The sequence below is a fragment of the Felis catus genome, chromosome F2 (genome assembly GCF_018350175.1).
Source record: "Felis catus isolate Fca126 chromosome F2, F.catus_Fca126_mat1.0, whole genome shotgun sequence".
Classification (NCBI taxonomy): Eukaryota; Metazoa; Chordata; class Mammalia; order Carnivora; family Felidae; genus Felis; species Felis catus.
Window position 1 is genome coordinate 16,661,790 of NC_058385.1, and position 15,868 is coordinate 16,677,657.

At 35.8% G+C, this 15,868-nt stretch overlaps 1 protein-coding gene and 1 long non-coding RNA gene across 8 annotated transcripts in view; one reads left to right on the forward strand and one right to left on the reverse strand.

Annotated features, from left to right (window-relative positions):
* DNAJC5B (DnaJ heat shock protein family (Hsp40) member C5 beta) overlaps nt 1-9,228 on the forward strand; it is an 85,139-nt gene extending 75,911 nt beyond the window's left edge. For 4 of the 6 annotated variants that reach the window (XM_045049790.1, XM_045049789.1, XM_019822728.3 and 1 more), the window contains one exon: nt 7,897-8,228. In XM_045049790.1, coding sequence (XP_044905725.1) covers nt 7,897-7,991 — 95 coding nt within the window. In that variant the 3' untranslated portion in view covers nt 7,992-8,228. Of the gene's footprint in view, nt 1-7,896 lie in introns of all 6 variants that reach the window. The other 2 variants (XR_006592344.1, XM_045049788.1) reach the window with 2 other exon arrangements.
* LOC123383065 overlaps nt 1-15,868 on the reverse strand; it is a 130,337-nt gene that overhangs the window by 107,543 nt on the left and 6,926 nt on the right. The window contains exon 3 of one of the 2 annotated variants that reach the window (XR_006592347.1): nt 13,768-13,865. This is a non-coding gene — a long non-coding RNA (uncharacterized LOC123383065). Of the gene's footprint in view, nt 1-10,973; nt 13,866-15,868 lie in introns of those variants that run through there. The other variant, XR_006592346.1, reaches the window with a different exon arrangement.

The window sequence follows — 15,868 nt, forward strand, 5'->3', positions numbered from 1 at the left end:
CCTGACTTTATACCTTTTATAAAAAGAATATGCCACTACCTTTTCAGTTCCTATTGACTTTTCCCTCTGCTATCTTAAATCCTTTGTAATCATTTTTTTCCTTCAGTTTTATTGAGATATTTGATATACAGCATTGTTTAAAGTATACAATGACCTGACTTATATATATTTATGAAATGATTACCACAATATGTTTAGATAACATCCATCATCTCATTTGGATACAAAAAGAAAAAAGAAAAAAAGGTTTTCCCTGTGATGAGAGCTTTTATGATTTACTCTCTTGGCAACCTTCAAATATACCATACAGCAGTGTTAACTACAGTCATCATGCTGTATATTACATCCCCAGAAATTATTCATCTTATAGCTACAAGTTTGTACCTTTTAACTACCCTCACCTTTGGTAACCACAAATCCAATCTCCAATAAGTTTTATAATCTACATATAAGTGCGATTATACAGTATTTGTCTTTATCGGACTTACTTCACTTAGTTTAATGTACTCACATTCTATCCATGTTGTTACAAATGGCAGGATTTCTTTCTTTTTATGGCAGAATAATATTCTATCACATACACACTTTTTCTTTATCCATTCAAACATCGATGGACACTTAGATTGTCTCCATCCATGTCCTGGCTATTATAATGTAATAATTTCCTTAATATTCCTTTTAGCATTACAAATAAATAAATTTGCATTCCTAATCCACATATTGCTTGGTTTTGCATATTTCTGAACTTTAAGTGAATGGGCTTATATATTCAACAATTATCCTCCAACTTGCTTTTTTTTTTCAAAACTCAACATCCTATTTCTTTTTCTTTTTAAAAATTTTTTTAATGTTTATTTCTGAGACAGAGACAGACAGAGCATGAGTGAGGGAGGGGCAGAGAGAGAGGGAGACACAGAATCAGAAGCAGGCTCCAGGCTCTGAGCTGTCAGCACAGAGTCCAACGCGGGGCTCGAACTCACAAACCATGAGATCATGACCGGAGCCGAAGTCGATTGCTCAACCAACTGAGCCACCCAGGCGCCCCTCAACATACTATTTCTAAGATCCATTCACATTATGACTGCCTTTCATTCATTTTCACTGTTGTATAGTATTCTTCTGTGAGAACATCCCATAAATTTATTTACCCATTCTACCGCTAACAGATATTTGGGTAGTTTCCACTTTTTTGTCCGTTAAAAACAATGCTTCTATGAATGTTCTTATACATATCTTCTGGTGCATAAGTGCTAACAGCAAATACCTTAGTCAAAGTGTTTGTACATCTATACTTTATTACATAATGCCACGTTGTTCTGCAAAACTATTGCACTAATTTCCATTACTACTAAAAGTTAATGAGAGTTCCTGTTGTTCCACATCCTTGTCAACACTTGATATCACCAGACTAATTGTGTGCCAATCTGGTGGGTGGGAAATGGTATGCCATTGTGGTTCTAATTTTTATCTCTTTTCTTATATTGTTAATTTGAGTTTTTCCTTCTATGAAATGCCTATTCAAATCTTTTGCAGGTTTTCATTATATCATGTACTTTTTTCTAACTGATATTTTTATATTTGGGTATTAACTCTTTATCATGTTTGTTTAAAATGTATTCTCTCAGTTTATGTCTTGGTGTTTTTTCACTCTATGGTATCTTTTGATACACCAAAGTTCTCAGTTTTAATGTAATAAAATGTCAATTGTTGTCTTTATCTTTGGTGATTTTTGTATTTTAAGAAATCTTTCCCTATCCCAAGGATATAAAGGGGTTCTTCTATGTGGTCCTTTCAAAGTTTATAGTTTTGCTCTTCACATTTACATGTTTAATCATCTGGACTGATTTTTATATGTCATATGATGTATGGTTCCAGTTTCAAGTTTTACATATGGAAAAAAGTTGTCAGAGCACAGTGATTTCTAGTCTTGGTTTCAGAATACACTAAGTTTCAATAGATATATGGAGGACTTTCTGGTCTTTCTGTTCTGGTTCACTGCTCATTTTGTCTATCTGTAATGCAACACCAGGCCCATTTATAAAATTCCTGGTACTGTTTAGGCAAGTCTTCCCGCTCTGTTTTTCAGGGAAGTCTTATGTATCCTTGGCCTTTTGCTTTTCCATATAAATTTTAGAATCAGTTTTGTCAAGTTTTTAAACAAAAGATATTTAAATAAAACCTTTGAAATCTTGTTTAGAATTGCAGTGACTCTGTAGATCAGTTACATACTATTGACATTTTAAAAAATGTGTCTTCTAACATGTGACATGGTATATCCCTTCTTTACTGGCTTTTGCTAAGGATATCTTACGTATTTTTGGCTACATTTATTCCTGAATGCTTTATCCATTTTTATATAGTTACAAATAAATAACATTAATTTTCTACATTGTTTTGGTATACAGAAATGTGCTTTTTTTATTTTTATTTTTTTTATTTATTTTTTCTTTAAATTTTTTTTTTCAACGTTTATTTATTTTTAGGACAGAGAGAGACAGAGCATGAACGGGGGAGGGGCAGAGAGAGAGGGGGACACAGAATCGGAAACAGGCTTCAGGCTCGGAGCCATCAGCCCAGAGCCTGACGCGGGGCTCGAACTCACGGACCGCGAGATCGTGACCTGGCTGAAGTCGGACGCTTAACCGACTGCGCCACCCAGGCGCCCCAAAATTGTGCTTTTTTTAAACATTGATTTTGAATTAAAGAAACTAGCTAAGCTCTCTATTTCCAATTATTTATCTGTAAATTCTTCAAAGTTTCTACATAATTGCTTGTATCATGTATGAACAGTGATAGTTTTTATTCTTCCTTCCCATCTCTTATAATTTTTTTTCTCTGTCTTGCCGTTCTGTTTTTTTTTTTTTTTTTAATTTTTTTTTCAACGTTTTTATTTATTTTTGGGACAGAGAGAGACAGAGCATGAACGGGGGAAGGGCAGGGAGAGAGGGAGACACAGAATCGGAAACAGGCTCCAGGCTCCGAGCCATCAGCCCAGAGCCTGACGCGGGGCTCGAACTCACGGACCGCGAGATCGTGACCTGGCTGAAGTCGGACGCTTAACCGACTGCGCCACCCAGGCGCCCCTTGCCGTTCTGTTTTTGCTGAGACTACCGGTAAAATGTTGAAGAGAAGATGCTTTCCAGATTGCATCTTAACTATGAGGCTTGCTGTAGGTTTTGTCTCTGTTCCTTTTTGTTAGAACTTTGTCACGAGTGTAAAAGTTTATCAAATATTTTTTTCTTCATCAGTTGAGATGATCATGATTTTTCTCCCTTAATCTGTTAATGTGAAGAACTATATGTTATTTTTCCAATGTTAAAACAATCTTGCATTCTTGAGATAAACCCAATGCAGTCATGATGAATTAACTATTTTTTGATAAAATGGGTTTGCTAATGTTGTTTTAGATGTTTGTATCTATATTAATAAGTGAGGTTGGTCTACAATTTTCCTTTGTCAAAATTTCCTTATAGGGTTCTATATCAAGATTATGCCTCATGAAATAAATTAGAAACGATTCCTTCTTTTTAAACTTTTCTTAAAGAGTTTGTGTATTATTAGATTTATTTCTTTCTACAGGATTTTGTAGGACTTTCTGGGCTAATGTGTGATTGTACAAATTTTAAATTACTGATTCAATGTATTTAATGTCTATAGGCCATCTAGATTTTCTTTATTAAAAAAATAGTTCTTCAAAATTTCTTCTTATTACCTTTCATGTATTTGCATTACTGTCCCATTTTTCACTCCCTGTATTGGTTATTTCCATTTTATTTAGCCATTCTACCAGATATTTGAAAATTTAATTGGTCTTCTCAAATAACTTTTGGTTTTGATTCTCTTGTATATTTGCTTCTATTTAATTAATTTCTATTCTTTATTATTTCTCTTAATTTATTGTTAGTTTTCTAACTTCTTAAATTTTATACTTCTTAATTTTCATCCTTTCTTCTTTTGTGATATTAAGCATTTAAGGCTATAAATTTTCCTATAAGTAACACTTTAGTGTCACACACACACATTCTTATATTGTTCTTATAATCAGAGTCCTAAATATTTTCTCATTTTCATTATAATTTTTTCTTTGATCTCTAAGTTAGGCCTAAGTTTTAATTTGTAGACCTGTGGGGTTTTTCAGGTTTTTTATTATTGTTTGCATCTATAACTTAACTGCACTGTGATCAGAAATTATGGAGAGCATGATACAATAGTTCAAAATGTCTTGAGGCTTGCTCTGTATCCTAGAACTTAATTTTTATAAATGTCCCACATTGCTTCAAAACAATACATTCTGCATTTGTTAGGTTCACCGTTCCATATATGACTGTTAAATAAACCCAACTTATTGTATGTACTAGTTTGCTAGGGCTGCTGTTAACAAAGAACCACAGACAGGGTGGCTTGACAACAGAAATTTATTCTCTCACAAGTATGGAGGTTAGAAGTAAAAGATTAAGGTGTCATTAAGATTGACTCCCTCTGAGGCCTCTCTTCTTGGCAGGTAAATGGCCATTTTCACCTTATGTCTTCACATGGTCTTCCCTCTGTGTATCTGTGTCCTAATAACATCTTCTTATAATGACACCAGTTACACTAAATGAATGCCCACCCTGAAGATCTCATTTTAATTTAATTACCTCTTTAAGAACCCTCTCTCCAAATTTGATTCATATTTGAGGTACTGGGGGTTAGAACTTTAACCTATGAGCTGGGGCAGGGGGAAGAGGTATGTGTGACACAGTTTAGTCCACAACATTGTACTTTTCAAATTCAAATTCTTTATATCTTTAAAGATTTGTTTCACCAGTCAGTTACTGGAGGAAGCATTCAAATCTTCCACTATGATGATGGATTTCTCTATTTTTCCATAAAGTCTATCAGTTTTGCTTCATATATTTTGAGGCTATTTTATTAGTGTATATAAGTTTAGAATTTTTATAGTTATTTGGTGAATTGAATATTATATTATTATGTAGTTACTCTTTAGCTCTATCAATGCTTTTTGTCTGTTAAAGTTATGTTAGCTTTCTCTTATTTATTTATGTATTTACTTACCTACTTACTTATTTAGAGTGTGCGCCTGAGCCAGGGAGGGGCAGAGGGAGAGAGAGAATCTCAAACAGGTTCCATGCCCAGCTCAGAGCCCAATTCGGGGCTCCATCTCATGACTGTGAGATCATGGCCTGAGCCAAAATCAAGAGTCAGGCACTTAACCAGCTGAGTCATTCAGGAGCCCCACATCAGCTTTCTTTTTATTAGTGTTTGTGTGGTAAGATGTTTACATCTTTTCACTATGAACTTTTTTGTCTTTATGTCCTTTGATGTGTGTTTTATAAACGTGGGGGGGGGAGGGATTTATTCAGTTTGAGAAAGTTTTTCTTTTAAATAAAGTATTAAGTCCATTTGTATTTATTATAATTAACTATGTATTTCAATTATTTCCTACTAGCACAGGAAGTATATATACTTCCTTTTTGTGTATAGCACAGTTTTTAAGAGAATAGACTCTAAGAAATACTGCCTACGTTTGATTACCAGCTCTATTACTTACTACCTGAGTAACTTGGGCTACTTACTTATAATTAGTTATATTTAATTATCACTTTAAATTGACCTTTTTTTTTTCTGTTTCTCTTTTCTTTTTTCTTTCTTTTGTAATGATAGATTTTTTTTTTCATATTTCATTTCTTTTCCTCTCCAGTTGGGAAATTATATTCTTTGCTCTGTTCTTTAAGGGTTATTCTGAACACTTATCAGGCATACTTAAGCTATCAAAGTTTAAAGTTAATTCTTATCTTTACCCCTCCTGAACAATACAAGACCTCTGTAATACCTTAATTCTGATCACTCCCTTTCTGATTTATACACCATTGCTGTATTCTAGTTTGATCTTAATTTAAGCCTCATAAATTATTATTGCTGTACATAGTCAATAATCATTTAGTTTTATTCACATATCTACCATTTTCTTTACTAATCATCATTCCTTTTTACAGCACAAATTTTCCATCTAGTAACACTTTCTTTGTGGCTGAATCACATCTTTTAAATTGAGTAGCACAATTTCCATTTTTATTGTCTGAAAATGCCTTTATATTATGGTTTTTAAAAAAGTAACAATAGCACAGTTTGTAAACAAATTTAGTTGATAGATACTTCTTTTAACATATTAAAAGTATAATTCCATAGTTTTCTGGCCTACACATTTGCTATTCAGAGATAAGACTGCTGTTGAAACCACTGGTTTTCTTTAATGTCACTAAGATGTTTTAGATATAACTGTATCTAATTTATCCTGGCTTGTTCTTGAATCTGGGGATTGGTGTCTTTCTAGAGAATTCTTAGCCATTAAATCTTCAAAATATTGCCTCTAATTTTTTTTTGAAAGTATTATCAGATATGTTAGACTTTATCACTCTATTCCTCATGTCTTTTAACCTCTTTCATATTTTATTTCTTTGTTTCTCTATTACATTCTGGTTAAACTCCTCAGATCTGTCTTCCACTTCATTCTCTCTTTAGCTATAAACCCACTCATCAGGTTTTTAAATTTCAGATGTTTTAATCTCAACTTCTTTTTTAATAGTTTCAAAATCTACTTGGTCACTTAAAAAACACATGCAACTCTTTTTTATTCTATGTCTTAAAAGTGCAGGACTTGAAGTCTTTGTGGGTCTGATTTGGCCTATTGTTTCTACTAGCTCTCAGTGTGCATTGTTTCTGTGTGCAATCTTTCACTCCCTCCTTCTCAATCTCTCTCTCTCTCTCTCTCTCTCTCTCTCTGTTTTCACTATGAGTTACGTTTCTTGCAATTTTTTAGTTATTTTTTTGAGGGTCTTTCTCTATTTCTCTATATCTCCCCGATCTCTCTATTCATTTTTACCTTGAGTTCATGTATTTAAGCAATATTTTAATGAATCTTTGAGACCTGTGTTGAAGGTGGAGCCATTCTCTTCTGCTAGGTGCTTGGGAGCACATCTTATACTGGACCATTTTAAACTAAATTATCAGCTTGAGGTTTCCTGGAACACATAGATATTTAAATTTGGTCTGCCAATATGTATGTTCATTGGCTTGCCATTAAGTATTTGTAGGGGAGCTCTTTCCTCTTTCACCTCAGCACCAAAACGCAAGCCTAACAAATTTCCTTATAGATTTAGGGGTATGGTGACTTAGAGTGTGATAACCATTTTGGGTACAGTATTATGTGGGAAGCTTCCTATTAGACTTTCATCTAAGCAAGCTCCAAGTTCTTTTTTTTTTTTAATTTTTTTTTAACGTTTATTTATTTTTGAGACAGAGAGACAGAGCATGAACGGGGGAGGGGCAGAGAGAGAGGGAGACACAGAATCTGAAACAGGCTCCAGGCTCTGAGCAGTCAGCACAGAGCCCAACGCGGGGCTCGAACTCACATACCGCAAGATGGTGACCTGAGCCGAAGTCAGACGCTTAACCGACTGAGCCACCCAGGCGCCCCAAGCAAGCTCCAAGTTCTGACCTCTCTCTCAACCAGGACCATATATGTAATTGTGCACTGAACAACTTGAGGGGGCATTTTGCATACAGATATACACTAGAGTCTATATGACATATGTGGTAGACCTGTCCTCATCCCCACAAGATGGCTCAAGTTCACCAGGTTCAGCAATTGCTTCAAGTTGAAAGCTGGGTTCAGTGCTTTTGTTTTATAATTCTATAACTGACAGAACTTAAATGAAGAGTAAAGATAGTGTCTCCTCCCTTTTGAAGTCCTTTAAAGGGTAGGCATCCTCAATATCTTATGAACTGAATTAGTTTGCCAATCATCATTTCAACAAAAATATCTACCACTTGCCCCATTAAAGGAAATGTAACATAATAAGAGGGTGTTTATTGCTTTGCTTTGTTTATTTTTAGATGTGGACTTTCCAGTTGTTCTCCAGCCTACAAATGCAAATGAGAAAACACAGCTAATCAGAGAAGAACCTCGAAGTTATTGCACAGACTCTTAATATTGAGACCACTGAGGGTCCACAATACATCTTCTTGGTTCAACCATGTCTCCAGGTGGTCATGGGAAGGCAGGGTAGGGGGCATGAAATGCTGTGAACTTTTCCACATTTGTATTTTATTTTTTAGGTTAGGGAAAGATGATTGCTACATAATTTTCTCAGTAAGCAGTCTCACTCTTTGAGTAGAATTCCTAATGAAACACACTCCATTTTGATGAATAAAAGCCTGAAGAGTTATTTTATGCTCCTTGCATGAGGTAAGACAGTAGTACTGGACAGGCTTCATGAGCCTGCCCTTTATGTGACCCAGACCTAATTCCTTACTGTAGTATTCCAAACAGAAGCCACTTTTCATCTATTTAACTGAATTGCAATATTCCTATCTGCCACAAATATCATCAGCAAAACATATATGAGAATTTAAGAGGAATCTTGTGTATGTGTGGAGAATTTTCCCTGTCAATATTCAATATGGCTAGAAAAATATTTCAAGAGGCAGGAAGAAATTATTAGGTAAAAAAGAGAAATCACTTAATTTTGAAGTATATCTTTGAAAGATTAAAAACTGTCATTTGCTAGAAATTGTTGAGTAAAACCAAGAAGAAAGGTTTTGTGTGTACTTTTAGATTGGCACAAAAACAAAAACAAAATATCAACCTGGTTAAGTTTATGGTTTTTCTGGATCCAGAAAAATTCCCAAACCAGCCCTAAAAATGTGTTGACCACTTTTTTAAGTAAAAATAATTTTTCTACAACTGACCTAAATTAGACAAAGTGAGGAAAAGAAACATATAGGGTAAAAGGTAGAATTCTGAATTCTACAGCCTAACTTTAGACTTAAAGGCATATCATTTACCCCTTTTTGGGTGGGATTAATTACACTGATCAGAAAGTGCTCAGCTCTGTGCATGTTGAACAATTAAGCTCAAAGGTCATGTCTGCATTTACTGTTTGATCTTTATATTCATTATGTGATCAAAACCATGTGCTAAAACCATGTTCTAAAATAGTACAGAAAGTGTTTGTTTTTTCTTGGTTCTTTATATAATATTGCAGCTTTCAAGATCTTATTATGTTTTTATATAATACTGCATGAAATGCCATTTCCTTTTTCTGTTTCTTATTCTCCCCTACCACCAAATTACAGTTAAATGAGCCTAAATATACATTGTAAGTGAAAATTGGTATTATAACTCTGTCAGTTATGAGGTCATTAAAACTCTACTTTAACTCTTGAGTTACTGGATTTTTTTTTTAATTGACATAATCAAGTAGGAAAAGCCCTGGTTTGAAAATTAGGAAAGCTGGTTCTAATCTAAATTCTCACTACCTAGCCCTGTGACCAAGTGAGATGAGAATATGGCTAATTGCTCTGTGTCTCCATTTTCTTATCTGCTCTGACCACCTTCCAAGTTACTGTGAGACCAGATGAAATAGCTGAGGTGAAAGAACTTTACAGAATCAAGTATTTGGCAAATATGAGGTGGTTTTATGTGAATTTGTATATGTTTGTATAATGTGACTTCTTACATAGATAAACTCTTACCCAACAAAACCCAGGAAGATACCCAGTACTAATGGCTCCAGTGATCAGCAAGTACTTGGAACTCTGTATTCAACAAACAAGTGCTATTTTCCATTTGATGGGAACCTAAGAGAAATAGCCCTGTCTGTGGATAATTTCAGCTACTACATTTCCTTCCTGAAGTCTTTTAAAGCAAAAGGTCAGGCCTATTTTTGAAGAGCAACTGTAAATCACAAAGTTCCTTTCTTTCTCTCCCAGACCTCATTTTTCTTTCTCACATGGAATGTTTTACTTCTACTCACAGCTTATCCAGAGAGCTGGTACAAGAGTAGAAAGATGAGAACAGGACATGAATCAGAATCAGAATCAGATGGTCGGATTAAATTCATGAAGGGGTTCTTGTTAATGTTCCCCACAAAGGGCTAATTACCGGTTACAATGATGAATGTGTATGAATGAGGAAATGAATCTACAGAATGTCCATTGGCTACATAGAAACAAGGATCAACTCTTCATTTGAGGAGAGGCTATTTAGGCATCTTGTAGAGATCAACAGAAGCTGCCATCCAGAGTCACCTGCAGGTCTTCTAAATTCATAAGCATCTTAGCAGAGAAGCACCAAGAGGAAACATGCTCACTGTGATCTTCATAAAGGGTCAAATGAACCAGCACTTCAGTGGCTTAACACCTAGTCCTGGGCTTCAGGTTATCCGAGTAGGTGATTTCATATAAGGTTTCAAAGTCCATCTATTTATTTTTTCCTCTTTTACATAAGAACATAATAAAATACATATATGCATTTTTGTTTACCAAAATACACATATTTTAATTCTTTGAGAATAAATGACATTTTATTTCTATATTTTAAATGGTATGTATGCTAAAACACATCTGATGTGGCCTAAAATACACCCACCTGTAATACACTGCCTGATCTTCTGATCTACAGAGAGGGTTCCACTTAGGGCTACATAATCTCTGTGGTTGGCACAATGATGACTCCTCCAAGATGTACTTATCCTAATTCCCAGAACCAGTGAATATATTACCTTTTACAGTGAGAGGGACTTTGTAGATGTCATTGCCAATGATTCTGAGATAGGGAGATTATCCTGGATTATCCAAGTGGGCACAATCTAATCACATGGCTCCTTAAAAATGGAGAATTTTTCCTGGCTATGAGAGAGATGTGGTGATTGAAGAATGGTCAGAGATATGCTCTGAAGTTAGAGGAAGAAAGGGCCATAAACCAAGGTATGCAGGCAACCTCTAAAAGTTGGAAATTTTAAGGAAATGGATTCTTCTCTAGAGCCTCCAAAAAAGAAATGCAGCTCTGCCACCACCTTGATTTTTGTCCCGTGACACACGTCAAACTTCTGACCTTCTGACTGTATGAGTTTAACACTTAATCAGTGCTCCTCACTTGTTTCTTTATTGTCTTTACTCCCTATTCTAGATTTCTTTTTCTTTTTCTTTTTTTTTTTTTTTATTTCTTCATCCTGAGTATCTAACTTCATTTTCTCCTCGGTCTCTTCTCTTCCCTGGTTCTCAATACTCCATCTCCTTCCCTGTTCTCCTCCCTTCTCCCACTCCCACCTTTCTTCCATTTGACATTTATTCCTTTGTTTTAGTCTCCTAATCTCTCTGCTGGCCACTACCAATGCCATGTCCATGTTTACTGGTCTTTTACATAAACTGTTATAAATCTACCCCCAACCAGCGCAGGAGGGAGAAATAGCAAATAGCCTGGGTAACAATATTCAGAGAGGTGAATATTTTCAAATTCAAGCACAGATACTCATAATGCTGATAGGTCAGAGAGGAACAGAAGTATTTTTCCAACAATTCTCTGAGTGTATTGACAGAAAAATAATTCATAGTGACCACATTCATTATTTGAATGTATGGCAAGGTAATTTATTGAGACATTAATTGTGTTTTGTCCTTAGTGAGACTCAAAGGAATGAGGGCTGTCCTTCTGAGATTCATCTTATAAAGGTCACTCCCTTGCTATTGTGACCTTGGAGGTTAAATATAATGGTAGAGAGACACCTAGAAAACTACCACCCAGGCTTTTGTTTGGGTGCTTGGGCTATTATAAGGGCTGTTAGAAAGAAATGTGAGGGAGAGAGTAGCCCTGTTATGAGGGCCTTTGGACTAAAGATGGGTTTGGAAGTTTGGAGGGGAGCTCCCAGAGTAGCCCAGACTTGTGTCTCTGTTAGAGTAAGCAGTTAGTTAGATTCTAGCAGGATACCCAGAAGCCAGCAAAGAGGAAGTCATGGCCACCTATCAGGGAAGTCAGAGGCCTGTCCTGGCAGCACTCCACAAGAAGCCAGATCAAACCAGACAGGCCCAAGAAGGTGGGTGTCATGACACGAAAACCCTGGCCAAAAAAGGAAGAAAAGGCCAAAACCCAGCTTCCAAGAAATCCCTGCCCCTAGTAATGAATATTCCACCCCTAGTTTGTAACTGTCAATAAAAGATAGAAACCCAAACCCCAGTGTGCACAGCTCTTCTTCTCTTTCTCTAAGTCACCTGCTGTCACATCTGAAGAGTATACTCTAGCTTTAATAAACTTTCCCACTTGTGTCATTCATCCCTGTGTTGTGTCTGTCCTTGAATTCTTTCTCGTGAGGAGACCAAGAAGCTTCAGCGACACCTTTGGGACAGGCTGGGTCAAGGCTCCAGGGCCCAGGGTCTCCCCAGTTTACTGGCAATATCTCCACAGGGGAGAGCCCCTCTGATGAGATAGCACTTGGATGCTGGGTGACAGACAAATTTAAGTCATGGCTTCTTAGCCATAGCAAAAGATTCCTTTACCCACACCTGGCCCCTCAAAGGAATCCTACGGGGTTGGACACAGAGACCCCAGGAGCAATGAGGCTGGAGCAAGATGAAGGGCTAGAAACTCACTTGGAGGAGGAAGACAGAAAACCTGAGGACCCCATACATCCCTAGGAAGTGGGGAAGACTCTAAAAACCTGGCTGAGGTGAAATTTCTTGCTACCTTGTTAAACTGCAGCTCTGAGTCAGAATTAAATTTAGAACATATAATGTATTTAGATGATGAAGAAACTTACCTAAGATCTTTTTTCAAATGTCACTTCTTCAAAGGCTTTCCCAGACTACCATGCCTAGAACTATAACCCACCTCATGCTTCCTATTCCCTACTTTTTTCCTTCATACCTTTCACTAACATACTTTTTAGTCTTGATTTATTGTCTGTCTCCCACACTGTGAAGGCAAAGATTTGGGGCTATTTTTGTGTTCTGCTGTATCCCCAGTGCTTAAAATAATGCCTGACACATGGTAGACAGCAAGAAAATATTTGTTAAATGAGTAAATGTTTAACCTGTATCACAAAATAGAGAAATTCCTACCTGCTAGAAATGCAAAAGCTGCTAGAATCTTTAGCCTTTAAGGAAGGCTTAGTATATTAATTTTTTTGCATATTAATATGAACAATTTGATTAATATAAAAGCTAATGGTAGCTTGGGACCCAATAAGGCCTCTGACTCAATTACAGAGCTATCTTAAAAAATTTTAGCAGCTTGCCCTCCCTTACTCCTCACTGATGTGAAGGCAAATCCATCCCCAGAGCACCAGTCCTTCCCCAACAAAGAAAAACCTTTATCCGAGAAACACAAGTCCACTTCTCCAAACCCCTCTTTTTCCAGCCACCCCTCCTAAGCACCTAAGTAACATTTATCTGTATATTATTCTTGAGCTGTTCTAGAGTACAAAGTATAAACTTAGATTAAGTTATGTATAACCAGTTTCTGTAAAACAAAGCCATTTCCAAATTGCAGATGGCTCAAATTAGCAGTGATTTCCAGAATGACATCTTAGAGTCAGAGTCTACATTTGTATTTTTCCCAGTGCTAAAAATGAAGTAGGAACTAACAAATATCTTTTGATTAACTGATTAATTCTTACAACACATGTCATTTCTGAGAAAAGCCTTTCTCCAAAAAGAGGCCTAAACATGCTCAGTATTAAATGGGTGGGATGCAGCTTTCTGGAACTTTCATGCTGTTCCCAGGCTGTCCCCAAGAAGCAAAACTAAATTCCCAGAATCCAATCAGCAGTAATAGGACAGCTGTTAACACTTTCTGCTCGCTACTGGGGCTGCCAACTCAGCTTTGTGATAGCGGAAAAATCCTATTACTGTATCAACTTCTTCAGCTCCTGAGAGCCCCCCCACCCCAGGCAGGTCCTTGTTCCCAGGCCCAGAAAGAGGGCATCTTACCTCGTGAAGGTTTTTTCCTTCTGAGTAATCTGTCCTGGTACCCAAATATCTCTACTCCCGAAACATTGTCCAGAGTCATCTATAATGCACTTTATTTTCTGGTGAAGAATAATTGGGGAGAAAATTTTTAGTGAAAATTTTCACTTTGGGAATGAAATTCCAACATTTTCTTAAATATTTTTAGAATGATCTATTTGGGCATGTTAATTATTAAACTGACATTTTTCAGGATTATTTATTATAATTGCAGAAAGCAGTATTTTAAAGCTAATCTAGGTTTAAAAGTAACAAATGATAGCCATCAGGAACAGAAAAATATTAAGTCTACTTATTGATTAACTTATAGGATAACAGTTTTATATAAAATGCCTTCATTTCAAAAGTTGCTTCATTGTATTTAGCATGGAATTTGTTTTTTAAACAATACATAGTATACTCAGAAAATAAAATTTTAGCTACCGAAACCTGAAAGATGCAGGTTATTCTGAGTAAGAGGGTAAAAAGAATAAAAGTGATTCACTTCCCTTCTTTCTACTTTTCTTTGTTCTCTCTTAAGTCTTTTCTCAGCACATGCCATCCCTCAAACTAAAGGATTTGAAAGGAGGTGGGAAGTGATGGCTTTTAGGATCACAGGAGCATTTGTATTTTTAAAAGATGATTCATTCTTTCATGAATTAAAAATAAATCTGTCGAATGAACAATACTAACCAACAGTCATAGTGCTTACTACCTGAAGCTGCCCTAAGAGCTTCTTATTAGCTTGATATATTTTATATTTATATATTCACTTAATACACCATCTAAGGGACAAGTACTATCAGCATTATCACTCCCCCATTTCCACACTAAGAAACTAAACCACACAAAGTTTAAATAAACTTGGCCAACATCATCCAGTTAGTAAGACGTGGAACAGGCTTGTCCTCAAATCCATGGTTTTAACAGCTACGCTATATTGCCTCTCCATGGTGATCTTAGATTTCCAACTACATTTGTCCTTCCTGAAAACTAACCCTCTCCATGTCCTGCCCAACTCTGTCCCAGAGCTCTCATTTTCAAAAGAATATTCATTTCTGTCACTCTATTATGTATCTTTCTCTTTAACTGCCCTTTGGAGTAATCATCCTCACTTAATTCTCAGGGCCTTATTCAAAAGCAAATCCTCAAAGACTCAAAATCCTCAAATTCTGCAAGAGCAAATTCCCAAACACTTCCTCTGTTGCTGCTTCCTCCTCCTCCTCCTCCTCCTCCTCCTCCTCCTGCTCCTATTCCTCCTCCCTCCCCTCCCCCCTCCCTCCACTCCCAGCTCCCTGTAGCATTTGTTAACCTGGGAAGCCTGTGTAGCCTTGGTAGCTGTCTGCCACTTTCTTTTGTCTGACCAATGAATAACTGCAGCATTAATCAAGTGAGTGAAAAGTTGGATTTTTTTTTTTAATTTTAAAAGTGATTCTAGAGCTGTGGATATTACTAAACAATCCTGACTAAAAATTTTGGTAAAGTTCCTGCCATAATTTTACAGGATAATAGACAGTGCTAAGAAAACTTTTAATATATTTTTAAATAGTATTTAGTACACAGTAAGTACTAAATATATATATATATTTATTTATATATATATATATACATACATATATATATGTATTTATTGTACATACATACATATATATATTGTACATACATATATTGTACATACATATATATATATGTATTTATTGTGTGTGTGTGTGTGTTATATATATATATATATATATATATATATATATTTAGTACTATGTGCCAGACACTATTCTAAGTGTTTAATATATTTAATCCTCACAGCAAGACTCTGAAGTTGGTACTATTATTTCTCATTTCATAGATGGGAAAACTGGAGCTGTTAATTAACCTGTGACTTTAATAACAAGAGAACCAGCATTTGGACTCAGGTAGTCTAGCTCTAGGGTCTGTCTGCCTAATTATGACACCACCATAGCACCATAAGACATTTGAATTCTGTAAAGTCAGATATAACTACTTATTTAATATCAAAACAGCATTTATACTCAGTATACTCAAATTTGTTCCTCCCCTATTAAAAGTGAATACCATAGGTCTATAAATC